This window comes from Platichthys flesus, chromosome 18 (genome assembly GCF_949316205.1).
Source record: "Platichthys flesus chromosome 18, fPlaFle2.1, whole genome shotgun sequence".
Taxonomy (NCBI): domain Eukaryota; kingdom Metazoa; phylum Chordata; class Actinopteri; order Pleuronectiformes; family Pleuronectidae; genus Platichthys; species Platichthys flesus.
Window position 1 is genome coordinate 8,579,925 of NC_084962.1, and position 27,467 is coordinate 8,607,391.

The 27,467-nt window shown below is 41.8% G+C and overlaps 2 protein-coding genes and 2 long non-coding RNA genes across 7 annotated transcripts in view; 2 read left to right on the forward strand and 2 right to left on the reverse strand.

Annotated features, from left to right (window-relative positions):
* LOC133973333 (1-phosphatidylinositol 4,5-bisphosphate phosphodiesterase beta-4-like) overlaps positions 1 to 15,904 on the forward strand; it is a 64,464-nt gene extending 48,560 nt beyond the window's left edge. For 2 of the 3 annotated variants that reach the window (XM_062411107.1, XM_062411108.1), the window contains exons 21-40: positions 473 to 568; positions 664 to 808; positions 1,051 to 1,135; positions 1,676 to 1,800; positions 2,780 to 2,831; positions 4,219 to 4,321; positions 4,630 to 4,794; positions 6,194 to 6,398; positions 7,656 to 7,744; positions 7,917 to 8,073; positions 8,163 to 8,212; positions 8,513 to 8,578; positions 9,438 to 9,553; positions 9,917 to 9,992; positions 10,103 to 10,278; positions 10,455 to 10,556; positions 10,676 to 10,733; positions 11,117 to 11,203; positions 11,827 to 11,863; positions 12,468 to 15,904. In XM_062411107.1, coding sequence (XP_062267091.1) covers positions 473 to 568; positions 664 to 808; positions 1,051 to 1,135; positions 1,676 to 1,800; positions 2,780 to 2,831; positions 4,219 to 4,321; positions 4,630 to 4,794; positions 6,194 to 6,398; positions 7,656 to 7,744; positions 7,917 to 8,073; positions 8,163 to 8,212; positions 8,513 to 8,578; positions 9,438 to 9,553; positions 9,917 to 9,992; positions 10,103 to 10,278; positions 10,455 to 10,556; positions 10,676 to 10,733; positions 11,117 to 11,203; positions 11,827 to 11,863; positions 12,468 to 12,544 — 2,067 coding nt within the window. In that variant the 3' untranslated portion in view covers positions 12,545 to 15,904. The remainder of the gene's footprint in view (positions 1 to 472; positions 569 to 663; positions 809 to 1,050; positions 1,136 to 1,675; positions 1,801 to 2,779; positions 2,832 to 4,218; positions 4,322 to 4,629; positions 4,795 to 6,193; positions 6,399 to 7,655; positions 7,745 to 7,916; positions 8,074 to 8,162; positions 8,213 to 8,512; positions 8,579 to 9,437; positions 9,554 to 9,916; positions 9,993 to 10,102; positions 10,279 to 10,454; positions 10,557 to 10,675; positions 10,734 to 11,116; positions 11,204 to 11,826; positions 11,864 to 12,467) is intronic. The other variant, XM_062411109.1, reaches the window with a different exon arrangement.
* Positions 4 to 2,512, reverse strand: LOC133973337 (uncharacterized). Of its 2 annotated transcripts, XR_009924560.1 has the most exons (5): positions 2,395 to 2,512; positions 1,107 to 1,178; positions 874 to 911; positions 651 to 775; positions 4 to 132 (listed from the first exon to the last, which is right to left on the reverse strand). It is a non-coding gene; the product is annotated as an uncharacterized LOC133973337 (long non-coding RNA). The 2 variants fall into 2 exon arrangements; XR_009924559.1 differs by lacking the exon at positions 874 to 911.
* Positions 2,506 to 27,169, reverse strand: LOC133973338 (uncharacterized). Its single transcript, XR_009924561.1, has 3 exons — positions 27,003 to 27,169; positions 4,223 to 4,332; positions 2,506 to 2,583 (listed from the first exon to the last, which is right to left on the reverse strand). It is a non-coding gene; the product is annotated as an uncharacterized LOC133973338 (long non-coding RNA).
* Positions 19,770 to 25,473, forward strand: lamp5 (lysosomal associated membrane protein family member 5). The gene is made up of 6 exons (XM_062411111.1): positions 19,770 to 20,318; positions 20,808 to 20,986; positions 21,540 to 21,671; positions 21,979 to 22,075; positions 22,616 to 22,804; positions 24,353 to 25,473. The coding sequence occupies exons 1-6, from the start codon at positions 20,258 to 20,260 to the stop codon at positions 24,526 to 24,528; spliced, it is 834 nt and encodes a 277-aa protein (XP_062267095.1). The 5' UTR covers positions 19,770 to 20,257; the 3' UTR covers positions 24,529 to 25,473.
* Positions 27,170 to 27,467: the final 298 nt, after the last annotated feature.

Here is a 27,467-nt window from a genome sequence, read left to right on the forward strand (position 1 = left end):
GACAGCGTCTTCGGCTCACAGTAGACACTGAACAATGAGATTTAGATTTCAGGACCTAGTTGTTGATTGAGCTCAATGGAAAAGGAGTGGCTGCAACTCTTTGGCCAAAATCCTTCCACTCTGATGTGACCACTGCAACAAGAAGACATTAGAATTAAACACTGTCTATTCAAACATTTATAAAAGCACAAATGGTTGTCAGGTTTGCCTCAGTGAAAATCTCACATGGTCACATGTGTGCTGTTGTGTAAACCTATTGTGCTCTGGACATTGATTATGTGCAGCCCAGCTTTTCTTTGTTTTTTAATTAAATACATGTATCATGACAACATCTGTTCAATTGACTAACTTGTAAAACCTGTAAAACATATAAAGCAAGTACTTGTTGTGGTTTAGGACGCTGTTATAATGAATGTGAGTGAATCACACTCATCTAAGTGGATTTTTTTTTTCATGTGTGTGTTGTTTTCAGGGACCCGATGATGAAGTGACGGAGATGTCAGAAGCCACAGAAGCAACAGACGTTACAGACGTCTCTGAAGCGTCCGACCTAGACAACAACAAGAAGGCGAGGACACGTCTGCCTCCACTCGTTCTCCCACACACCTATCACTACATGTGTCTAACCCCAGATGTGTGTGTTTGTGTACCTGTCCTGTGCAGGCTGCAGAAGAAGCAGAAGACTCTGAAGAGGCTCTGATCGCTCAGTACAAGTATGTAGGAGCCACCACCAACATCCACCCATATCTCTCAGCCATGGTCAACTACGCACAGCCTGTCAAGTTCCAGAGTTTTGATGTGGCAGAGGGTGAGCTTCCACTTCCACGTTTTATGATTACATGATGTGAATTAGTACAATAATTAAGGGCTGACCTGAGAACCTGATTCATTAACTTTTATTATATCTTGGTCTGGAAAAACACAAGAATACTGGAGTCAGAGATTACCACTGTAATATAGTCCTTTGTCTTTGCAGGTTTTCATCACTCTACTTTTAAAATATTAATGCTAAACAAATCCTGCTGATCTCTCAATTTCTCTGTCTCTCAGAAAGAAACATCCATCATAACATGTCATCTTTCAACGAGTCTGTCGGCCTGGGTTACCTGAAGACCAACGCCATCGAGTTTGTCAAGTATCCTTTGGACTCTTGAGGAATCAGTGTCAGCTGCATTTATCTGGAAAACAGAAAAGCATGTTTCAGAGTGACCAGATTTTATTATATCACACGTTTATTACCATTGCATCAGAAAATCTCCCAGGTGAGATAGACGTCTATGCTGCTTAACTATAAATTTAACAAGAAGCTTTCCCCTCCTGTTCACTGAGTACATTCACTTCCACACCTTTGTGATAGTCTGAGTTATATCGTAATTAGGTCACCTATATGAAATCTGGATGTTGGGTCACTGCTGATGTTTTCAGCCATTTTTGTTTCCACTCTACTGCTGGAAGAGAACTGAAGGCCTCTTGAGGCCTGTGTGCCTTTGGACTGTGTCGCTCGGCCTGACCCTCACTTGCCTCACTCTCTCTCCAATGGGACTGCATGACCCAAGCTGTTCCCACTAAAAATAGTCCTGTAGTCTGTTTGATGCACACACGCACACACATGTGCTGTAACACACATGGTCTCTTTCCTTCGGAGAAAAAATGAATTCCCTTAGCGTCAGCGCAGCTACAACAAGCGTCAGATGAGCCGGATCTACCCCAAAGGGGGCCGGGTGGACTCCAGTAATTACATGCCTCAGATCTTCTGGAACGCAGGCTGCCAGATGGTCTCACTGAACTTCCAGACCCCAGGTACCACAACACGCAACATGGGTCCCCTGACCTCACACACACCCAGAGAAGTACTCCACGTTCAGGATTGCATACATACGGCCAGGCTTTTGATGTAAGAAAGCGCAGCATGCACTGAACTTCTGACCTCACGTTCACACATCATAAGCTTCTTACATTATACACGTGTAGTCCAGAATAACATGGAGCCACGAATCAACAAGCCACACGACCCAACCTCTTTACAAATACACACACATCCCAAAATATACGCATACCAAGAACTTTTTTAACTTGAAAAGCCAGCTTTGACTCTCTTGGTTCATTTCACACAAATTACTAATTAATCATTTTTGTTGTTTAAACGTTTATATTTTACACATAAACTAGTTAAGTGCATCAATATTTTACTTTTATTTTGGTATCAAAATATAGAAAACTGTAGACATCAATTTCTATGTCAGTCTGAAACTAGAAAATCTATTGGCTGTTATTTTGCAGCATCAGGTTAGGCATCCATGAACCTGAGTGGATTCATCTCATACTCAACCAGTTCATCTGCTTTTCAATGAGACTCTAAACACATCATCATAACTGTCACAGCCACATACACACCTATACAGTGAGGGATGCCTGTTGTAAAACAGCTGCTGTCCCACGGCCAGAGGCAACAGGGCTCAGACCATATGGCTCGCTCGGAGCAGAGCATGTGCAACATTGGAGGGAGGGAGGGAGGGAGGGAGGGAGGGGTGGAGCGTCAGGGTTTCTCACAGGGGAGCTGGGGTCACACAAGAGCTGGAGCGTCTGTGATGGAGAAATAAATGGTTAGAGGGGAAAAAACAGATGTCAGGGGAAACGTAAAATGCTTCCCTCTCTTTCAGCTAAGAGGTAGCTCCTCAGAAATGAATGCAAACTAAATTTGTTACTTGTTTAGGATTTTAAAGGATATCTCAGTTCCTGAACTCTTCTCATCCTCTCATGTCTCTGATCTCTCTCTCAGACCTGGCCATGCAGTTGAACCAGGGAAAGTACGAATACAACGGCTCCTGCGGGTGAGAAAGCTCCTCACTCCTATCTGAGCTCATTCCCATCCTTCCCTCCTCCACCCCTCTCTCTCCTCCACCCCTCTCTGAAACTCATCAATTAAAGCTTGTCACATCTCATTAGGGGTTGCCAGCAGCGACCGTAGCTACTATCTACCCCTGAGAGCCAATGAGTGTTTTAGAGATGCAGGCTCCTCTTCAATTGCCTCCGAGGCTCTCTGCAGTCATCTATCTCTTCCTCCCTCCATCGCTGTCATCGTCCCTTGCCTCTAATACTATCCCTGAGGGAGAGATTTAACTGCTAATGCTGTAAATCTCATATGTGGGGAGATCAGGGCTTTTGCAGACACCCATCATTACTAATGTCGTTCTGATGGGCCCCTGGTTAACACAAAAAATCCCACACACAAAGCCTAACGCCGGGTTCACACCGGACGCGGAAGCGACGCCAAAGCGAGGCATAAGCGCAGCGCCAATCCTCTGGCTCCCATCCACTCCCATGTTTAACCGCAGCGCTGAACACACCGGAGGCTGAAGCGTAGCATTGTGCCGCGGCGGCCTAGGGCCGTGAAGCGATCGTTTCGGCGTCGAGTCTATTTTTTTCGCTTGACGCGAGCGTATCGCACCAGGAAACACACTGAAAAACGATTTTAAACGATAGTGACGACATATTTTATATGATATAAAAGATCAAATATGCATCCCATACTTTGTATTCACCCTCTGTTGTCCTGGAGTTTTAATTTTACCACTTTTACCGACCACATTATTAAATGTCCCCCTCTGCCCATCCACTACAGCCACACAAGCAGTGATACAGATAAAAAGAGAGAGAGAGGGGGGGGGGCTACGTATTCTCCACATAGGCTTGAGTGGAGAATACGTAATTTACCCCCGACCACCGATTTTTTACGGAGCAAACAGCGAAGTTCTTCAACATGGATGACATTAAATTAATAATTGAAGTGGAGAAGTGCAGTGAATTGTATGATCCTCGGAACATGTTGTATAAAGACAACACTAAAAAGGACACATGTTGGGACGCTGTTGCAGTTAATTTTGGAGCAACAAGTAAGTATATGCTTGAAAAAAAATATGAAATGCCGTTTTTACTGCAGGCTGATAACAGCGGCGCTTCGGCGCCCGGTGTGATCCGCCAAGCGCCGGCGCTTTAGGGAATAGCGCTCCGGCGTCGCTTCCGCGTCCGGTGTGAACCAGGCGTTAGTCCCACTGTGTCATTAAAGAGCACTATTGAAGCTAAAAATGTATAGTAATAATAGAAACTATTTTATTATGAGGACTGTAATTTACATCAGAATGTCAGTGTTCCCCTATTTGATCTTCCAAGGTAGATTAATTCTACTGTGTGCATTTTCCTACTGTGTGTGTGTGTTAGGTACCTGCTGAAGCCTGACTTCATGCGGAGGTCAGACAGGATGTTTGACCCCTTCTCAGAGACACCAGTGGATGGTGTCATCGCTGCAACCTGCAGTGTACAGGTCAGAAAAACCTGTAAAGAAAGATAAATTACAGCATTTTAACTGAGAACTCAGTCATTAAAGTAATTTACTATCATATTACAAGGCCTGGTTATCGCATCCTGTTGTGCATCATTCCAGGAGCAAGTTAGTTATTACAGAAAAATATAAGTATTATTATAGTTATAATACTGGTTGTATAATTTAGGATATTTCAAAAATTCAGATGGCACTTGATTATAGATCATACCATCACAGTGAACCATCACATATCAAATATTATTCCTATAAAATCAAACACTTGAAAAGTATAAATATCTTTTTCTCAGGTATTCTCTGGTCAGTTCCTCTCCGACAAGAAGATTGGCACGTATGTTGAAGTGGACATGTATGGGCTGCCGACAGACACCATCAGGAAAGAGTTTCGCACACGCATGGTGATGAACAATGGGCTGAACCCCGCCTACAATGAGGAGCCCTTCGTCTTCAGAAAGGTAGCGAGACGACACCTGTACTATTTGAACAGTAGGAGGACAAGGAGGCCAGAGACTCGGGTTCAGAAAAATTAGCAATCACGGGGCAGGAGTAAGCAAGAGTACATTTCTATGAGATGATGCACAATAATGCAAATTCGTTAATTTCTCCCAAATATTTAGAAAAGATTGACATTGGATTATCTTTGGTGAGAGACAATAATTGGGGTCATTAGCAAAAGCATAAAACCAAAAGAGAAAAGGAAGTACAAACAAAACTTGGATCCAAAAGTATAATGCATGTTCCTTCAATAGGAAACTGGTCTTGGATTTATGGCCCCTGCTGCCTGTGTTGTATTCCGCAGAAGAAACAGCTAGGGACAGCACAGAGGGAGGAACAACAGAAATGAACAGAAAGAAATAATTAGAGGTGGAGAAGGAGATGGGAGATGTAGAGGACATAAGTGTGTGTGTGTGTGTGTGTGTGCGTCCACTCGCTGAATAGTGCTGCTCTCAGCAGAATGAGGAGTCTCTCAGCCATGACTGTGACTCCAGCTTCCTAACACACACCATCAATCACAGCCTGCCGCAGTGCTGCTCTGCTCTCACACACATAAACACGCACACGCACAAACACACTGCTATCGAAGGGGGGCATCACAGGCAAAGCTGCTGGCAAAGACTCATTTCTCGCATCCACACACACACACACAGACCTGAAATACTGCCACACCTTTGCATGTGTACATACGCACTGCTGTCAGATGACTCAAAGCAAACAATACACACCAGCGTTTGAACACACAGCACATCTGCAAGGCTACATTTGTGTAAGCGTAGACACAAGCGGTGCTTCCACCCATTCATCTCCAGTGAGTATTTTTCGGCCTTATCTCTTACCTTCCCCTCCGTCTAGGTATTAATCATCCTCCTCTCGCTGCTCACTTATCTCCACACACAAGGCCAGTTAAAACTCTCGCTTCCTCTTTTTTTTTCCTCCAAGGGTGTACACACACAAGCTCATCAACAGAAACAAGTTGCATACACACACACACACACGTGTTCTACGAGATAGACTCCAATCCCTGGATACGTAGTAGCAGTGGAGATGGTCTTTTCAGTGCAGATGTGTGTTGCTCTGCTATCAGGCAGTTTCTCTGTATCTCTCAGTGACTGTCCCCTGATACTGTGCCCTACAGTTTTATCCTTGACCTTCGCCTTTAATGATGCTGTTTTATTGCAATGGCTTCAGATTTAGTTGCTTAACCGTATACATACCAGAAAGAATTATGCAGGGACGGTCCTCTAAAGTCAACTAACACCCATGCTCTTTACCTAATCTTTTGTTCATTATATTATTATAATTCCAGTTGCTTTTTCCTCCCACCCCCTTTCTTTTTCTTGCATCTACCACTCCTAGGTGATCTTACCGGATCTGGCGGTACTGCGCATCGCCGTTTACGACGACAACAACAAGCTGATTGGCCAGCGCATCCTGCCTCTGGATGGCCTGCAGGCCGGCTACCGCCACATCTCTCTGAGGAACGAGGGCAACAAACCCCTGTCGTTGCCAACTATCTTCTGCCAAATCATCCTCAAGACCTATGTGCCCGACGGCTTTGGAGGTGAGGCGAACAGGAACCAACACACACTCACACATTCACGTTTGAGAATTTGAGGGGGAAAGAAATTCTTAGAAAGTTTGGAAAATAGACATGGATCACTAAGAGTTCTTCATTTTTTTTATATTCATTACATTACATGTCATTTGGCTGACTCTTTTGTCCAAAGTATACTCAACATTCATGAGGGGCCATTTAGGGTTTCAGTATCTTGCCAAGGACACTTCGGCATGCAGATTGGAGAGAGTGTGGTTTGAACCGGCAACCTTCTTGTTGAAGAACCATCACTCTAACCACTATGCCACACCGCCCCATATTCTGTGCAAACATAATACATATCTTAAAGTTAGTAAATAAGATATATGCTGTCTGCATGTAGTTTGCCATCACTGTAACACTGTTGTCTGTGAGCTTATGTAAAACCTGCTAGTTATTATTATTTTAAAGATTATTTGTCAAGTTGGGTACTTGAATTTAAAGGCATTGGGTCTGTAAGTTGTTTTAGAAGTTCTAAGTTGAGGGTGTTGAAACAGGGATTCCAGGTTTGTTTCAAACTGACATACTTTGTTTTCCTGATTCAGGAATAGTCTTTATTCATGGCTGATAGGGAAGTGGCTTCTGTAGGGAGGAGAGAGAAAAGAAAAGCAGTGCAGCTCTCTTTCACTCTCTCTCTCTCATTCGCTCACTTACTCTTTGCATCGGGATGGTTTGAACATACAGTGTTAACGACATGAGGATCCAAATGATGATGACAGGGAATCTGCAGTAAGACCGAAGCATACAAATGAGCGGGGCAATTGAGTTGTCATTAAATAAAGCCAAGGGGTTTGTGCTGCCATTACTGTAACCATTAACTCTCTTCTGTGAGATCTGCTGCCAAAATCATTTCTCTACCCGTGCAGCAGTGTAGTAGAACAATAAAATCCTTTCCTTAAGATGCAGTGTTAAACAAGGAAGATCTAATCCAGTCCTGACAGTATACTTCCTCAATATAATAATGCAGTCATTGCTCATGAAGAGAGGGATAGATTTTGTGATACTGTGCATCTCTGTGCGCAGGAAAGAGATCCAACATATTTTATATACGGCTGCTTGCTTTAACCACTAAAGACATGTCTCTTTAAAATGGTCTCTTTCAGGTTCATTTACTTTCTTGAAATATGTTTCTTACTTTGGATAAGCTTGAAATAGTTTCTGGTCAGTTTATTAAATAATCTCTTTTCCCTAAACTATTCTAACTAATCGTTTTGTGTGTTTCAGCAATTGTGGATGCTCTATCAGACCCAAAGAAGTTTTTGACCATAGCAGAGAAGAGAGCTGACCAGATGAAAGCACTGGGGATTGACACGGTACACACACAAACACACACCGGAAACTTCAGACTGGGTTAACGGGTAGGAATAACAGGTCCTCACTCTGTGATCAGAAGAATGCTCTGACTATGGGCTTTACTCTGTGAACAACACTCTCAATTAAATCATCATAAGATTTCCACTTTAATTTTTCCCTTCCCTGTTGTAGAACGACATAGCAGACGTTCCCAGTGGCAGCTCCAAGAACGACAAGAAGGGAAAGGGTAAAGGAGACACGGTGAAGACCAGTGTGACACCGCAGACCAGCTCAGACATGGGCCAGTCCTCCAACTCCGCCCAGAATAACACAGCCGAAAGCAAGAAGGGTAGATGCTGATTTAGAAACATGCATATTCAACATATACAGATGTACAGTATGTAGACAGAGTTCAAACTCTCTTTCCTCCTGTGACAGATAATACACTGGTGCCTAATATCAACATTGATGACTTAAAACAAATGAAGGTTGGTTTCCACACTTCTACCTCACCTACTCTGTGGAGATGCATTAAATGTGAAAGGAGTAATAAAAGTTATATTTATAGAATATCAAAATGTAGTATTTAATATACAAGTAACAATCAAAGTTCTCCTCCTGGTAAATCTATTTTATATATTTACCTTTTTGTACTAAATTACTGTTGTGTAAACATGTTGCCAGAAAAGGCCTGTACCAAGCCATTATATTGCCCCAGTGTGTTAAGTTCAAAAGCTCTTCTCTACATGACTAACACAACATAACTAAATGTTTGTCTCCCACTGCAGACGTACCTTAAACTGATTAAAAAGCAACAGAAGGAGCTGAGCACTTTAAAGAAGAAACATGTTAAGGTGGGTATTAGATTGAAACCAGACCTGTTGATAAGTGGCTTCTGCTTTTTCTGGTCAATTGTTGATGCACAAAGGGACAGAGCCAACAGGCCACCTCCACCTTTCATCTTCCATGGACCGTGGCTTCATCCCTGTGTTAGCTCGGACAAACAGACCCATAATTTATGTTTTATTTGAAATTAGACTTGCTAAAGTTGCTTTCCTTTTGACCAGAGCTCACCATAGCGACCAGAGTGGGTGTCAGCTCATTCACAGAGGCTCATTCATTATCACAGGATTAAGTCCTGTTGTGTAACATGTATAATGATACTATCCAGAGTCCAGACCCTTCTGCTGACTGAATAAAGAGGACTGCTGCCTCCTTAGTGAGTTTTCCGACATAAATCGTATGATTTCAGAAAATTTGTTTTTTGAGCTTTTCATTTCTTATCTGCTTATGATGGAGGAGCACACAGGTTAAGAGTGCACCTCCACAGCATAAACTAGAATAGCACATAGAAGAGAAAGTACCTTCGCCAAGGTCCAACATTCCCTTTACATTTAATCAAGCTGCACCAAATTTCCCACACTCCTAGATATCAGTTCTCTAATTGTGCCAGCTTTATTTCATCAAGATCCATTACTTTTCCCTGGGAAAACTGTGTAAATGTCAAAAAACGTCGTCCAGATCTGCACCAGAATGTAATAAGTTCCTCCCTGACCCAAACCACAACCTTCCACCTAGTAATGTGTTAATCCAGCGGTAGGTAGGTGTGGTAGTTTTTGTGAAATCCGGCTAAATATCAAATGCAGAAGAAAACATAGCCTTCTTGGTGATGAAATAAACACTTAAGTGGATCATGTCTTCTCTTTTCAACAGGATCAAAATATAATGCAGAAAGCCCACTGCAGTCAGATGGAAAAGTTGGTCTCTCTGAATGATAAGGAAAAGACAAACCTGGAGAAAATGTTGGAGAAAGCCATCAAGAAACGTGGGTAAGTAGTGAAACAAGAAAATTCACGTTTGTATTGACGTTATGGCTCAGAGCTGACCAGGTTTGCCATGTATACTTTATATGTCCAGGGATACATGCTGGACCGGCTAATGTTTGTGTCCGTCCTCAGTGAATGGACCAAACAGTGTGAACTGTGTTTAAAATATGTCTACAACTCAACAACAGTTGATGTAAAATTGTATAACAGCACTTGACTTGTATGTAAGCTTTTGGCCATATAGTTTGTGATCAATAAGAAAGGTCTCATTAAACCTGAACTATCTGACTAAAGTTCTTCTATTGAGATATATTAGGATACTAAATTTAACTTGATTGTCTTTTAATTGATGTTCTTTCCTTGCAGGGAAAACAACTGCCAAGAGCTGAAGAAGGAGACAGAAGATAAGATCCAAACACTCGTAACTGAACATACAGCCAAGGTCAGACTGCACTGGTTTCCTGTCCTTTCCAAAAATCATCATGTTTTTACACATAAATATTATTATTTAGCTGTGGATTACCAACTGCTGTGTACATGTGGTCTGTGTAGGTGAAGAACATCACAGCACAGCACACTAAAGAGTGGTCAGAGCTGAGCAGCAGTCACAGTTGCGAGGAGCAGGAGATGAAGGACAACCACGTCACACAACAGTGTGAACACCTCAAGAAACTCCTGACCACGGTCCAGGAGCAGCAGACCGTGCAGCTCAAACTCATTCATGAGCGGTGAGCGGCCTCATACACAGACACAAGCATAAACACCCGGTCACTATAGGTGGTCAGGCCCAGAGACCCTGTATTTCTATGATAAACTGAACCTTTGCTTTGCTGCAGCTACTAAGTATTACAGTTGTTGTTATCAAGGTTCCTTGAAGTAAATGACGATTCTTTCACAATTTAAGGCAAAGCAAAGAGATGCGGGCCAACCAGGCTAAGATGTCCATGGAAAACAGTAAAGCCATCAGCCAGGACAAGACCATCAAAAACAAGGCAGAGAGAGAGAGGTTGGTCTCACTCACAAAGTAATCTGTAACTATCTGTTATCATGAGGTCATTTTACAAGAGGTTTGCTGTTGAGTTATGATGTAATGATTATTACACATTTCCACTTTCTGTTCCTTAGGAGAGTGCGAGAGTTAAACAGCAGCAACACCAAGAAGTTCCTGGATGAAAGGAAGAGGGTGGGTTGTTTACACTGTTCGTTTTAAGTATTTAGTTAAAAGATGCACGTAGGGTCACTGCACAGGTATTGCATTACTAGAATACATCGAATATAAAAATTTGCTTGATTTGTGTGAATAGAGGCATATTGCATTCACTTGAGAAAAAAAGTCACCAATCTCCCAATGTCTAAAACCCAAATAAATGTTTTCCTTACGTACATGAAATCTATATGTTTTAGAGTTGATTATGAAAAGTGTGTGTGTCAGCAAAGTACAGAGAGGACCACGAGCAGTTTTAGTCAGCTTGAAACTTTGAACGTTTCTTTTGAAAAGTTGCTATATCTATTTGTGAGTTTAAACAGCAACTGAATGGTCATGATTTATTGCCTTTATCCCTGCAGCTGGCTATGAAGCAACAGAAGGAGCTGGAGCAGCTAGAGAAAAACCAGAGAGAACAGTCGGAGAAACTTGAGAAGTTCAACGAGCAGGTACAACTCTGAACAAAAGGAATGAGCTGTGCAGACAATCATTCACTGTAGATTTGAGACGAAAATTAGTGAAGAGAAGTCTTGCCATCAAACTTTAATTGACATGCGTAACACAACATTTATTAGAGCGACTTCCTGCCCAAACCAGAACATCTCCGTGCATCACTGGCTTTTTAACTCAAAATGTCATGGCTGTGGCATACTGCAGCTCTCCAAGTTCATCCATAGATAAAGAAACTAGTTTGTTGAATCTGTGATGCAAACTGTAATAAGCTTGGCTTTGAAGGATGTGTTCAAAAAAGCTAGCTTCAGAACTGTGTTAACAGATTCCAAAAACAAACAACAGCGATGGTCCCAAAGAATAAACACCCAGTGCATATAAAAGAATAAAACTTCTTATCTAGTAAAATGTCTTTTTACTGATGTTAGTGTCCTCAGGATCATATCTCTCTACATTAAATACAGCAAACACTTAGAATAAAATTCCTTTTGTATGTCAATTGTCAAGGTCTCATGTTTCCATCTTGTAATTTTTTTACCATTTGTCACACTCCATTACCTGAACATGTTTAACTGTATTCACATATTCATTATTTCAATATGATTTGCTTCTTCTGGCACAGCTTTTGAAATCACACCATGCAAACAAACAGGTTCAAGGTAGGCATCTCCATCTCACTCAACTCTACCTCTGATACCACCTCTCTGTCAGTGCATCACTTATCAGTCGTGTTTCTCTTCTCCGTCTACCTCTGAGTCGTGTCACCCATGTTATTGTCACCTCTGTTTTTGCTGAGACTATTTCAAATCAAATGATGGTCACCACTGAATACAGCAGGGAAATAGAAAATAACAGATATCTCAATGTGTCAGCAGAGCCAAACTAGCAGCTTGAGTCATTCATCACCATGACTCACCAGCTATTACTAAGCAAAACAGCCTGCTCCCAACCTGCTCCCCTGTGCTTTCACTCCAGCTCATAATTGTTTGCTTTCATAGAATTTGACAGTGTCTCAGTTTCAGACGTTCTGTAACCACCATTACACGACTATCACTAAGCCTTTGGTTAATATTACCTGTAACATTACTGTTATAGGCAGCCAACAGCAGGGATTATTGCAGGGGTAGAATCAGACGCGTCTCTTACTGATTTACATTCGGAGCTCACAACTTCAGGGCAACAAAAGACAAGTGGATCATTTGCATAGAGGGTTTTTTCTATTTTCAGTCTATGTTTTTATGTTTTTTTTTGTCCCCTCAAAAGGCCAAGGACATGCAGCAGATGGTGAAGCTGGAGGAGGAGATGGACCGCAGGCCTGCCACGATGGTGTGAGCGACTGAGACAAAAGCACACACGCAGGTGCCGAAACACTCCGCCGCTGACAGCCCTCACAAAACTCAGAGACAGAAACCCTGCCTGCATCACCGTCTCTGTACTGTTCTGTCATGCTCACAACACACAGGCAGTAGTTCTCTCCACCTCTTTTTTTCCACTTGTAGTCTCTGTCCTCCACCACCTCTCCCCACCCACTAATTTTATAACACTGAGCCATTGGTGCTCATCACTGTTTGACGGGGGTTCAACCACTTGAGGAAAAGTTACTTCATAGCTGAAGCGACAGAGTCAGACGCATCCCCTCCTCCATTGTGTTTCTTCTTTAGTTTTTTTTAAAATCTTACACTGTTCTCTGCAATCTACAGCCACACAAACCCAGTCCCTCACGGGTCGGATGAAGTGAGCATCCATTCCTCTTTTTTTGTGTTTTAGCTTTTTGAAACCAGTACACTTTTAACTGCTCCAGAAACGGACGAGGGGAGAAGAATATGTATAAGAATTGTCATTACAGCACAAATAAATAAACTTTGTGAAATACACTGTATGCTACACACCAGTCCTGTCCTGAGCACTTTGTATGTAATAGGCCATCATAACAATGTGGAAAATGTAGCAGTACTAGAACTACTAGTTTTCTGTATTTCAGTAAGAATGTATTTTTTAAAAGAAATCACTGTATGAAGGAGAAGCAAAACCTCTGTTTCACCTAAATCCTACAATGCAAGATGTTTGACCTCACAAAAAATGTATTATTGACTTTTTGTTGTTTGCCAATGTCACAGCAGACTTATTTTACATTGCTGAGTCAGAAGACTACAAAGGGATCACTAGGAATATCTATATATAAAATCACTTGGATGATTATGGCTAATTTGTTGTTTTTGTAATTTTTACCACAAGCACAATCGATGGTTTAACAGCTGTACTTCACATGGCCTCACAAATGGCATGGTCCATTATATATATTTTTGAATTGCCCATGCTCTATTTCATTAAGCTGCAAAACCCTTTATTGCAACATTCTATGCTCCAAGAATGTGTCTAAAACCCTGTATACTATACAAAACAAAAAAAAAAGATCCCCTCAGAGTTTAAAGTGTACAAACACGATGAATTTCCAGTACTGGTATAGATGGAAGTATTACTGTTATAGTAACCAAAGGTTGGGACTTTGTTTGCCTTAAAAGGTAATTATTCCAAAATAGGGCCATTTCATTAGTAGCAGGGGTGGTGGAAGTTACTTAAGTTTGAATTAATGGACAAATGTGCTCAAGTAAGAAAAACCATGTCAAAATTTCTACTTGAATAGTAAGTACTTGTTTTTGAATATACTCAGAGTATTGAAAGTAAAAGTACCTGCCAATGTTGCCTATCCCCTAACGTTCTATTGCAGCATGAATTGTGCCTACTGTATATTCTGTTAACTACAAGAATAGTACAGAATCTGTCATAGTAATAAAGAATGAGTCACTAGATGGCACGAAAAACACTTGTTCAGACCAGTAAATGGCTAAGAGTGAAAAGTACCTGAAAATAAATCTAAGTAAGTCTAGTACAAACACATGAAAAGTGTGCTTAACTATTGTGATGAATTAAAGGTAGTTTGTTATATTCCACTACTGATTAGTAGGTACAACACTAATGGCATGATGATGATAAAATGACCTGGACATTTATGATTAAGCACTAGTTTAAGTAAGACCTTGCATTAAAGGGTTTTGCACTCAAAATGAAGTCACGCTGTGATACACTCATAACAAAATTTAAATCCATACGGCAGCAAATTAATTCTGCTTTAATGCTCTTCTTTAATTGACTGGCCTTTCAACATCAGACAAGAACTTTGGCAAATTGAAGCTCACTCCATCTCATCCTGTCAGTTTCCCGCTCATAAAGCCATAGTTAAAGTGAATTGCTCCCTTAATAGCTTCTTGACTACACCTTATAAACCCCCGCTGGTAATCCTTGTCGGATCCCTGCTCGCCCTCGGTCAGGGCAGATCAGACGCAGTAATTATAACAGATCTATAACAAAGCCTGAGACATGGTTGCTACACAATCCACACTGGGGATTTTCACTCCCAAAATGGTCCCCATTAAAATAACAGTTTAGTGACTCTGCAGAAGAGTGTTGCTGCTGAGAAAAAGCAACTGCAGAGGGAGAGATGTGATGTGGAAATATAAAGTTATTCTGTGGTTACTGTACTTTAGTGCACATACAATCAGGTAATTACACTGCAATGGCAAACACAAACAAAGACCAATCAAAATGACTAAGCGAGTTATGATATTGATATGAAAAAAGGAAAACATGATAAAAGCACCTTGAGGTATTTTGGCCTTTTTAAAGATTTTCTTTTCTGCTGTTTCATTCTGCTGTAATTTACTTCAAGGGTAGATGGGATGTTCTTGTATATACTGGAATGTATGTAGTTTTAATTTACTTTTTGACCAGTTGTGTTCTGTCATTTAAGGGCTCGGGGACAGAGTTGGGGCGCTGTGGGATGTTTGGGGGACATTTTTCAATCACTTGGTTTTTTTCTCGTTTTGTTTTTTCCAGTCTGCCCTTAATGCGCCACACGACACAGTATAAAACTCTCACCACATATCTAGTGCAGAGATAAACAAGTAAAAAGTGCTTTTAAAATTTTATTCCATCGCTTTCAAATGTGCCACTCAGTGTCTGTTAGGACGTTTAAATTATTTTATGAATGATAAAATGCCAAATTAAGGGGTTATTTATATGAAAATATATATAAATAAATGAATATATATATATATTATATATAATGTGTAGTTTTACGATTGTTTTTAGAGGCTTTTTTGCACTAGTTGTATGTTTTATGTTGTGTGATTACATGTAACCTTTGGCTCTAGTTTGTCAAAAAGCAGATTATTTTTGCAGAGCAACGTCACCGAGTTTGAGTTCCTCAGATTCTACTGTATCTCCCCTTTGTTTTCTATTTGAACTGTAGCTTGTCAACAAACCATTCTGTGCGCGTTTTTGTATTTATATTGTATTGTTGAACTTATAGCAATGAAAATACTGTTGTTATCCAGCTCCTTTAATACTGTTTTATAGTATGTGTACCAATAAATCCAGGTGTAAAATGGGACATAACCATGTGGTTCCTTTTTTGTTTTCTTGCAATTGTGTGTTATTTTGTTACCTCTGACAATTAAGGAGGTTTTCATATAAGTTTGTTTTTGGATGTTGGTTAGCAGGACTACACAAAAACTACTCAGGTTTCCAGGAAATTGTGTGGCCCAGGGAAGAACCAATTATATTTTATATAAATCAGGAGATGGATCCGGAAACTTTTTTCTTTTTTTTTAAACCCTTCTTTAACAGTGTGGGATAATTTTTGTTGATTTCTTGGAGAATAATTTGTAATACTTTTTGGAATTCTGTGTAAATACAAATACAAAACCTGCATCTAGTAGCGAATATAAATGCTTTAATTTTAAACCTAAGGTGGTTTCATAAAGGAGTTGTTGGGCCTTGGTGGAGGTCAGCTACTGAATGACATTCTTTATTAGTCCTGAAGGAAACTCTTGGGCCAGCCTGGTCTGTATTTATATAGAGCTTTTTTTAGACCTGATGACCACTCAAAGCACTTTAATGTAAATTTTTCTCCATTTACCCACACACACATTCATACACCATCTATTAGCAGCAATTTCACTATCAAACATCGGCACAGGCGTTACGGGGAATTTGGGTTTCAGCATCTTGCCCAAGGACACTTAGGCACACAGAATGGGGGAAACTGGGATCGAACTGCAGACTTTCCACTCAACCTCCTGAGCTCGAGCCGCCCCCCCCCAAAAAAAAAATACCGTATTACAAGTGAAAATTCAAATATAAGGCATATGTGAAGTAAATGATGAACCAGTGCAAAATAGAAATGAGAATAGTAATAAATTCAGACAAACTATGACTAAACTAAAAGGCAATAATGAGTACATTATATGGAAGCAATATTGCACAATATGATGCTAAATTAGAACCTAGTCTAAGACGTCCATAATGTACTATTTAAATGAAAAAAAATCTAAAATTACCATAAAAAAGGTGATATTTTATAATGGCAGGAATATTCAGAATAAGGAGCTTGTGTTTTGCACTGAAGCAGCACCATACATTTTGTCTCTAATTAAATCGCTCTTTGACTCAAAACATGAATCTAATTCCAACAACAGAGATTGTTTGCCTCCTCAGTTTCTACCTGACCTTGTTTTTAAATCAGACTATATCTTAGAGTCTATGCTCCAGATGTAGTGTTAACTGCGGTAGTGCGCATGGCGCGCACACACACGCACACACCCACGTCCTTATTGACAAACAATTATCTCTGCTGACTAATCACTTTCAACAAGTGCGGGACGGTTCATAACACAGATCCACTCCTGAACACAGGCGGCTCCAGCCCTGACGCTCTGTGTTGTCATTATAAGTGAAGTATTAACATGAGAAAGACGAACAAAGCGCAGTAATTACATTACTTATTATGTCTGAGTTGCCCGGCAACACCGTGGCTTCCCCCGGCTCTATATAACAGGGTGGTGGGTTTGTTTTGTCAGCACTGGTTTGGGGGAGAGATTTCCGAACCTGCTCAACATCACAGAAAGATGACAATTCTCTCTTTTTAAGTCAAACTCAGAATCATGCTGAAGGCTCCTGGTAGGTGTGAGGGGCAGACGGGCACCAGGATCCTCCTGGAGGCGATGTCTAAGGATAAAGTCCACCTGGCCAAGTTTGTTCTGGACGCGATGGATGGAGAAATCGTGGACTCCAGAACAGAGGGCGCACAGACGCCCCTCATCTCCTCCGTCCTGCTGCCTGACGCACACACGAGCTGCAAGTTTGCGGAGCTGCTATTGCAGAGAGGGGCCAGTGTGAACTGTCAGGACGGGGACGGGCGCACTGCGCTCAGCCATGCCTGTGAGAGAGGCTTCCTGGACGCTGCGAAGATCCTGGTGCGGAACAACGCAGATCCGGAGATAGTGGACTGCTGGGGAAACACCGCCCTGATGTACGCCGCGGTAGCAGATCACTCACACGTTGTTGAGTTTTTGGTGAGAGCTTTTAAGAGGCTGGGGCTCCAGATAGACAGAAAAAACAAAGTTGGCAACTCTGCTGTTGAAGTGGCAAAGTTTCTCGGCCACACTGAGTGCATCTATGCGCTTACTAACAACTCCAAGAAGGGAAATGCGCAGCCACGACTCAGTCTGAGATGTGGCGACGAGAAGTTTGAAAGGAAACCTTTAGTGAAACAACTTGAAGTCCTCCAAACATGTGATCGTGTAGATTTCTTTCCGGTTCAAAACGACACATGGCAGTCCAGACCTCTGATGAAGCTGAGTAGGTTAGAATCGATGGACTCTATAGAAGAGTTTGAGAGAGAGAATGGCGGCGGCTCCTCTTCATCTCCACAAGAGCTGGATTTCTCAGCAGTATTAACACCTAAACCACTTCCGAGGACTTGCCACCCATTTCCAAACTCCAATCATCTTAAACCCACCTCTGATTATCAACTCCCCCCTCTTATTTTGTTCTCACCGCGGCCAAACAGGAACACGCCCAAGCCCAGTACGTCCTCTGCGCTGGGAATCTTACTAACTCCAATTGTTGCCAACAAAACTGAGAGTGAACCAGGAACAGAAACATCGAAAGCATTCGACTTCCGTGTGCGCAGGTTTCATGCCAGCTATTATGAGAAAAGATGCAGTTTGCCAACCAGTATCCTCAGCCCCACACCCCCGGAGCGCACACTGGTGCCTTTGCGTAAATCCACAACCGTCAGGAGGCGCGAAGCGTCTCAGGGCAAAACCGAACCTCCTCATTTGATCGCACCGGCCACTTCAACCACGACCTTTTCTGTGCTGAGCAATAAGCTCTTACGCCGGTTTACCTCCCCGGAATTTAAAAAAGACGTGAAGGAGTTGGAGGAAGATCCAGTGTTGACTTTAGGGCGAATTCCGCGATCAGAAACTTTCCCTCAGTGCCTCAAACATCCCCAGATTGGCAGCAAACCCAGCATCGACAGCATCAGCTCCGTGAAGTGCGAGTTTGACTTTAACTTCAGACTAACAAACTCTTAAAAAAATCGCAGTGCGCCGTACGTAAAATGATCGATTTCTCCACCATTAAATACATCACGGTACCTCAAGAACTGGTTCCAATACAATACGTTTCCGTTCAATTATGCCACTTTTCTAAATTCACCTTCAAAACTCAAATGTCTTCTCTGAAAGTGACGCGAACATCCAGACAGCATGGATGTGTCACGTTGTCGTCACTGTTTAACATCATATCGGAGACAATACATTCGCCCTGCAAACGGTGCGGCCACTTCACTCCCGGACGATATGAACCGAGATAGGGTGGGGTGAAAACGAAGCTAAACGACCAAACAACTAGAAACAACTAGAGCAATTGAAAATAACTAACAGTATAAACTCTGTGCGAGCTCCTGCAGCTCCAGAACAATATAACTTCCAGTTCCAGCGTAGATGTTCCGTCTGTGTTTAGCAGCATTTGCCACCCCTTTTGTAATAGGTGGGGGTTGCGTCGAAGGTGGAGGGGTGATGTGCAGTGACATTACACATATTCATTTCTGCTGTACTGCAGTTTTTTCTTCCACCTTCATTTACTGATTTTAATGGAGTGTGTGTGTGTGTGTTAGAGGAGAGAGAGAGAGAGAGAGAGAGAGAGAGAGAGAGAGAGAGAGAGAGAGAGAGAGAGAGAGAGAGAGAGAGAGAGAGAGAGAGAGAGAGAGACTCAATCTGATACTATTGTGAACATTGTTCACGGTACAGAGCTCACTCTTGGTTTGAGTCATGTATCCGGATTGGGTTTGGATTCAGGTTTTAGGTTTAACTTGAGGGATATTGAAGTACTACATTATGTGTAAATTGTCTCAGTAATATGTGTAAAGCAAGTGAAATAAATACCTCCTATTGGTTCCAATGCATGCTCACTTATACCATAACTTCTGAAAGGCTTCTCAGTGTCTTGAGACAGGTACATATACATATATATATATATATATATCAAATAGGACAAGTTTGTTCATAGAGGTAAATGCTATAAAATCCTTAAATTTGTAATAGATTTGAGGGATATATAGGATGAAGTGGAGTGCTCTCATTCTCACCCACACTGAGCTGCAGAAGTGGAGTTGGTGAGAGGAAGGGAGGGAGGGGGTGTTGTCGGCGTTTCCCTCCAGACATACATCATTTCAGCCCATCCTACAGCTGCTACCACAGGGATGGAGACTACAGCATTGCGGGAATAACCGAGACCGCCTGCCGAGAGACAAATTCAATTGACGGACCTTTTCTTTCAATATTTTTCCTGACGATAATAACGCGCAGAGGGAGCTCGGTGCTGCAGCTGTCACTGGGTTAAAACCTGTCAACCTTGGAGAGACAGAACTCCTCGCTACCGGCTGCTACTGCGGCGCAAACCGGATCTCACGTCCAACCTGGAGACGTTTTTGCTGCATTCATGATGATCTGAGCGTGACTTCTGGACGCTGAGTGGAGGCATCCCTCTCTCTCTCTCTCTCGCTCTCTCTCCCTTCAGTTTCTTTCTCTCCTGCCCCCCTTCCGTCTTTCTTTCTCTCTCTCTCTCTCCTTTCTTTTCGCGGGTTCAGCACCGGCTGCCTTTTTATAGTTATAGCCCTTTTTTCAGCGCTGGGTAAGCCGACAGAGATGGGAGGACCGGGTTTCAGGACCACGGAGAGCGCCCGACTACTGCTGTTCATTGTGTTTGGTAAGAGAGAGAGAGAGATAGATAGTACGTGTATGTGTGTGCGTGCGTGCGGCTGTCGTGACTCCTCACTGCAGTGTGTGTGTTTGTGTGTGTGTGTGCGTGCGTGATTGTGTGCGTGCGTGCAGGTATGAGTCGGCACGTTTCACCTCATCTTTCCTCCTCACATCAGTATTCTAAAAGTGGTAGAAACATGGTCAGAGTTGCAGTCCATGACTTCCTGATGCTGTTTAGGCTGCAGCCAGTGTTGCGCCGTTGCTCCCCTGATACTGCAGATTTCAGTCTCCGGTGTTTTCACCTGACTCTGACTTTGCCGTGAGGAAAAAGATGTGAAACGCCCGTAATGTGAGGATGTGGGAGACCTTCAGCTAAACCGAAAGTAGCCCACTGTTTCTGCTGGGTCTGTATGTCTTGTGCACACGTGCGTGCGTGCCCCATCTGTTACCCAATTTGACATAATCGCTACCCCCCTCCCTGCCAACTTTTCACCAGGTGTGCTGCTGCTTTCCGGGGCGCTGGGGGAGCAGGAGGGGGAGAACCTGTCGGGTCTCTCCAACAACCCGGACAAAGCCATCTTCGCTGTTCGGGAGAACGGCACGACATGTTTGATGGTGGAGTTCGCCGTGAGATTCCTCGTGCCATATGACGTGCTCGCGCTCAATGGGATAGACGTAAGGAATCCCACCTCTCATTGTATCACAGTACATGTGGATGGTTAAACAAAATCAAACGCAGATGTTGAATCAATGATGTAGTCTGCGTAAAATGTTGGAGGCGTTAAATGTTTCTGTGCGTAAGTTGAAGTGTTGGAAAATTTCATGAAATCTCAAATATTCCACACTTGAGTTTAAATGTCAAATTTGCTAATTAATAAAGGCGAATGTATATTGATTATATTAGAACTGGATTCTGGATGCTGCTGCTGTCGTGTGCAGTCGTGCGTAAAATGCTGACGACGCATAAGGTCCGAATTTTTTGTTTTTTTTTCAAACGCCATGATCATATATTTAAAAGATGATTATGGATGATTTAAAAGTGGTTTCTGATTGTATCTAGTTATCCAAATAGACTGCTATGTTTTTTTTGTTGTCCTTTTTAGATTTCTTGTTCCCCAATAAGTTTTGGAAATGGAAGCCAAATTAAAAAAAATCCTTCAAGAGGCATTTTAGTAATCTGTCCTGTCTGCCAATGTTTTTTGAACATGTGTGTTCTGTCTCTCTGCAGCTGATCACAGAGCAGGCGTCGTTCACTCTGCCCCGTGGTGCAGAAATCGAGGGGAAATGCGGGATCACCGAGTCAGAGATCCACATAACCTGGAAGAACGAAGCTTACACTCTCCGCATCTACTTCTCTAAGGTGGGCGAGGAAACCGACACGAGGCTTTTATGGCATATGCAATAAAAAAGTCGGAATCATCTAATGGAAATATTAAGACGCCAACATATTACAATTAATCTCAAATATGTAACGTTTGGCAATGTCACTCTGAATCTTGTTTTTCAAGCGAAATGATGTTCTTTACAGTGATATTTCTATTTAGATATTGTAGAAATATTTTTTCCAGAAAATGTTTACAAAATATATAAGTTTCAATAAATGGAAGTCTATTGGCTTTTTGGCTGAGTGTGGCCACCTGCTCTCTCCATGCGGTGGTGTGTTGCAGGAGTTCCGTGACAAGGAGGAAGAGGTGTGGAAGGTTAGCAAGGTCCAGTTCGTCTACGACACCTCGGAGACATCGCATTTCATCAACGCATACAACCGTGAGTCTCCCGCACAGTACAGAAGCAACTCAGCACATTTCCATCCCGCCTGCTTCGATCGCAACTCCAGCTCGCATTCACCTCACATTAGCATTCAGATGGAATTACAGGCTGATTCATACAGGGATTTTAGATTTTCGCCCACGTACACTATCCAGTTGCGATTTTTTTTAAGCCAGATTATTATTGAATTCAAATTTTTAACCTGCCAATTTTTTTGAATTAGCAAGAATTATAAAATATATATTTACTAGTATTGAGGTAGTGAGCTTTATATACATTTTATAATAATAAATAAGGCATAGATATGCCTCCTGTCAGACATTACAACAAATACATCTTTCATACATTTAAATGTTTCTATTGACTTCTCCCAGTCTTTTTGCTTTTAGATGCAATGATCCATCCAACATACACAACAAATCCTTTGTTGAATATTGTTTTCATGCTAAATGAATGAGGGGCTAACAACAACCCTTACACACGACAACATAACAACTTCCTGCTTACCTCATATTCTCTAATGACTCTTTTCTCCAGCCGGGAAGCACACAGCAAGCACCCACCGCCTGTCGGCCCTGGTGACCCCCGCTGAGCACTCCTTTGTGTGCGCGGCACAGCAGACCCTCACCCTAATCTCCAGTGACCACCAGAAGGGTGTCACAGTCTCCATGTACGACATCCAGATCCAGCCCTTTGACATCGCCTCTGACTTCATGTTCGGTGAACGTAAGAACAACCTACATTTGATTCCTTCTTTGAGAAACAAAGCCACGAGGAACAAGTCAACCTTCACCACACACTGATACTGTTTTCTAGTCACATATCATGAAAAAACAGATGATGACAATAATGAAACAGAGAGGTTGCTGTGCTGTGGCCTTACATCTCTGCACTGAGACACACACACACACTCACAGCTCTCTAGGGGGTTATCGCTGCAGTGTGAGTAGTACTTTGGGCTGCAGAGAGAGAGACAGGGTAAAACGAGAAAAAAAAGAGGGGGTGGGGATGCAAGAAAGACAAAAGAGAAGAAAAGAGAGAGAGAGAGAGAAAGAGAGAGAGAGAGTCATTAGGACTTTATGAGTACAGTCATATCCTTGCCCTCAATGCAGCTTTTATAGACATACTCAGTGAACCTGGCTGTCCTCTGAAACCAATCACCTTGGAAGTATTATTTGCTGTGAGCTGCTGTAAACTAGGTTGTGCTGCAATGCTGTTCTCTTATAGTGGGCATATACTGCTGTCCACCGGGAGAAGCACCATCTGCAGCCAGATGTCTTGACACCCTTCCTCCTTACAAACACACAGAAGATATGTTCAAGCTAACATGAATTTAGCTGAGCTAATGCACAAAAGGCTTCCAGTAGTATAGGTGAACGAGAGAGGGTTAGGGGTTATGGGTTATAGAGAGAAAAGAAAGAATCTGTTGGAAACTTGTGTAATTTAGCAAACGAATCCCTCTGGAGCAGACACACATAGCATACCGCCATTATCCACTCACATATTACACACAGCCATGCAACACACTCACACAAACAAGCTTTGCATGCTGCATGCACAGTATGTATACCTCTAACAGCTGTTGCCCAACTTAGCGTCTGTAAGAGGCCACATGATGAACATGTGGTTCATTACCGAAAACAATAAATCAGTAGAGCGGAGTGATATTTCAAATACAACAATAGCAACAAAGGCCCACAAATTCAATCAATCTGCACACAGGTATTACTCCGGTAAATATGTCTGATTTCATTCATTAAGGTCCATGAATCTATCCCTGGGAAATCAGTGAAAATATAGAAAAACGTTAAATAAAGTGGGGGCAAATTCCTAGATCCATCCCTTGATAGGTTGAGAAGTTTCTGCGTAATATTACTTATGAGCAAACATACAAACCAACAAATAAACAGACATAGCCTCCTTGGCAGAGGTCATGATAAGCATGATAAATATCATAATGTAAAATAAATCCTTTACACTTGTCCAAAGCATGTCATGATTAAATCATAACTAGCTTAGTGAATTTAGAGATTATAGAAAGTATGTGAAGTTTAGATCATTAAAAAAAATTTGACAAATAGTTTCTAAAAATGTATACAAATTCAAACATTTAGCCTAAAAAATGTTTTTAATTGTAGTGTAGTAGAAAACTCAGCAATCACCAATCTTCCCTAAAAACATGGAGTACAAAGAACATGACCTCAGGCCTATAGAATGCTTGTCGCTCACATCCAGTCTCTTAACCATCCTGACTGTGTCTTCCACTCTATGCAGCCTTCAAGTGTATCACCGACCAGCGGGAGCGCCTGGAGGAGACCCTCCCCATCGTCCTGGGTTTCATTTTGGCTCTCATCATTGTCATCACGCTCACCGTCTACCACTTCCACCTAAAGCTGACAGCACCCCAGCCTCAGCTCCCCAGAGATCGCTCCATGTACAAGAACATGTAGTCAGCAGCTGCGGCTCCCTCGGCTCTCTCCAAAGCTATCCTGATAAAAGACTTGTATCCTCCATGTCCCAGGCCTATCACCAGAGGAAAGTGGTCGGCCATGGACTGATCCCCTGATAAGAAGAAATTTGTGTAGCCTGCACTGCAGGCCCACTGGAACTTTCCATCAGCTAAAACACAGGTGAATCGGACAGCTTGGGGCTTAGCATGGATGTAGTTGGAGGGTCAACCCACAAAAATCAAACACACCGGGATGCTGAAGTAAATCTGTGTGCCATAAATTCATAGTCTGTATCACAGTGATTGGAATTTTAAGGAAAATAAAAACATTAATTTAAGCCTTATGAAACTAAAATTGATTTATGTTCAGATTGGCGTTTGTCTGACATTTGAAAATCACCGGTTTCTTTCCTGATATCACTGAGGCCTACTTCATCACTTTTTATCCAATTGTCTTCAGAAGAAATTACAGATATTTGCCTGAACGTCTGCTGTTTGTCATGCCTCCTTCTCTCCGAAACTGCTGCTACACAATTCATTACCTACTGTTGGTTCTGTATTTGCTAACCTCAAAACATTTTTTTTCAAGAATCCCTTTTTTATTTCAGTTTTGAATGCAGCCAGTGTTGACAGTGGACAAGTCTTGTTGTGTGTACAGTGCTGTGGCATTAAGAGTTGCAATGTTTTTGCTTTCACTTAAAAAATATATTTTTTCTCAAAACTTAAGTATTGAACATATCAAAAAAATAAGAATAAAGTCTGACTAAAAAAAGTCTGTACTAATATGAAGAATTTATCAGAATACCATGTGGGTGTTTATTAAATGCAGAGGTTATGAAAATAAAAAAGTAATAATGTGTAAAATATTTTCAGAAACAAAGTCTATGCATTAACTTCTGCTGATGCAAATCTTGTGCAGTATTCTTCTGTTCATTGAATAAATTATTGGAATCATCTTCACACCTCAGTCAAGTTTCTTCTATTATCCATCACAACAGTACAGAGTCTTCCATGTTCCAAACTGAATGTCAACTTCTTTGATGAATTGGATTAAAACCCATTAAAAAGGACGACAGTGGAATAGAGGGCCTGTAGGTGACTTATATACCTGATGTGAGTAAAGACGCTGCAGGGATGAAGTATTGATTGTCTTGTCTGAGCCGTTCGAAGGAAACACAATATGAACAAATCTAATTGAAAAGAAACAGAGCATTAGTGTCAGTGACACCCATTTGATTCAGCAGTGTGGACATCGTACATCATCCTCGGACATCGAAGTCAGAGCCCCTCGATCCAGTTTTTCCCTCTGTCAGACCACTTCACTGCTGGAAATGATCTTTTGATGAAAGGTCAACTCAAGACCTGAGAAGCTCATTCAAACTTTTCATCTTATCCTCTCTGAGCATTGTAAAATCCGTCCATTAATTAATTAGGCAATAGAAAATCAATCACCAACAGATTTGATCTCTGGTTCATGTTTCTCAAGGTGTAGGATTTGCTGCTTCTCTTTCTTATACGACAATAAACAGAATTTGGTTTATTTTTTTATGCCGTTTGTACAAATCAAGGCACCAGAGGACGTCATGTTGGAGATATTCAAGAACTTAACAATTAATTAAGATGAATCAGATTGATTGATTCAGCCACAAAGAATCTGCCCTATCACCTTTGTGAGCTCACAATAGTTTCAGGATTTGTTCCATTAAACTAAACGATATAAAATGTGTATTTCACACATTCAACTTAAAAAATCTGGAAAACATATTTAGTCGTACAAATCCAACAGTGATTGCTAGTATGTAGTTTGAGTGATAGTGGTATATTCAAGCGTCACCAAATTAAAATAAATGATTTCAGCAATCATCAGCCAACCGACTGTCCTCTACATTTGTCCACAAACATGTCCCATCTCCTCTCAGCCAGAAAATGAGTGGAGGAACACACAATGTACCACATGATCAGGCCTTGTATAGAGAACGTACTAGTTAGATGGCAAAGTGTCTATACATATACAGAAAACCCACATAAATAAACTGTTACTCTCAGTTTATGCTTAATTCAAATGAAGTAAAAAAAAAAAAACACACACACAATAACACAGTTGACCTCAGACCCACACAGACAAACTTAAAATGCTGCTTACCGGGACCTCATTACTTAGTGTTACTTTGTGTAGTTCCCTCTCATGTACCTCAAGTACCTAACCCTATTTGGAATGACAATAAATCAGACCAGCAACAAACTCACAACCAGAAACTCTGCCTCAGCTTCAGCCACAAAAACTAACAACTTCTACAGTTTCTCTGTAACCTGAGAAATGACACAACTCATACTAATACACTCCAGATCAGAGACTGTATGTAAAAGGTTATACAGTTTATGCTGCTGACACTACACATGGTATCAGTGTGTGTTTGCAGCAGGTTACACATTCAGACACAAACACATTCAAGTTAAGTTAGTAAGTTAACTCACCGGTCGCTGAGCTTCACAGGTTCAGTGGGTTTAGTTTCCTGTTGTGGCAGAAACGAACCGAAACGACCCTCTGCGTCTTCAGGGAAACATTTCCTCAGCCACAGATAGCTCAGCACAAGTCTCCATTTCCTCACCTAGCTGATAACTTGTGTAACTAAGTGTTTTGAAAAGTCCACATGTTGTTATTTTAGTTTGTCATGAAGCTCGTGGTTGTAAATAAAGGTTTAAATCTCAGTTTTTACAGAGTAAACACTCAGAGTAAACTCACAGGTGGAGCTCATTCTACTGATTGGCTCTGCCTTACGTCACCGTCGCGGAACGACGGCAGAGGCAGAGCACTCGCACGCTTTACGGCAGAGCGCTGACTCGAGCACAGAGACAGACATTACACAGGAGTTTAGACCGTCGACTGTATAAAGAGGTTTAGACCTAAGACACGTCTGAACACATTCTCCAGCACCTGTT

What these genes read in the sequence shown, in the direction of transcription:
- lamp5 (XM_062411111.1), top strand. Translation starts at nt 20,258, where the DNA reads ATGGGAGGACCGGGTTTCAGGACCACGGAGAGCGCCCGACTACTGCTG. An exon ending in ACTGCTGTTCATTGTGTTTG is followed by an intron (nt 20,319 to 20,807) that starts GTAAGAGAGAGA and finishes ACTTTTCACCAG; the next exon opens with GTGTGCTGCTGCTTTCCGGG. An exon ending in TCGCGCTCAATGGGATAGAC is followed by an intron (nt 20,987 to 21,539) that starts GTAAGGAATCCC and finishes GTCTCTCTGCAG; the next exon opens with CTGATCACAGAGCAGGCGTC.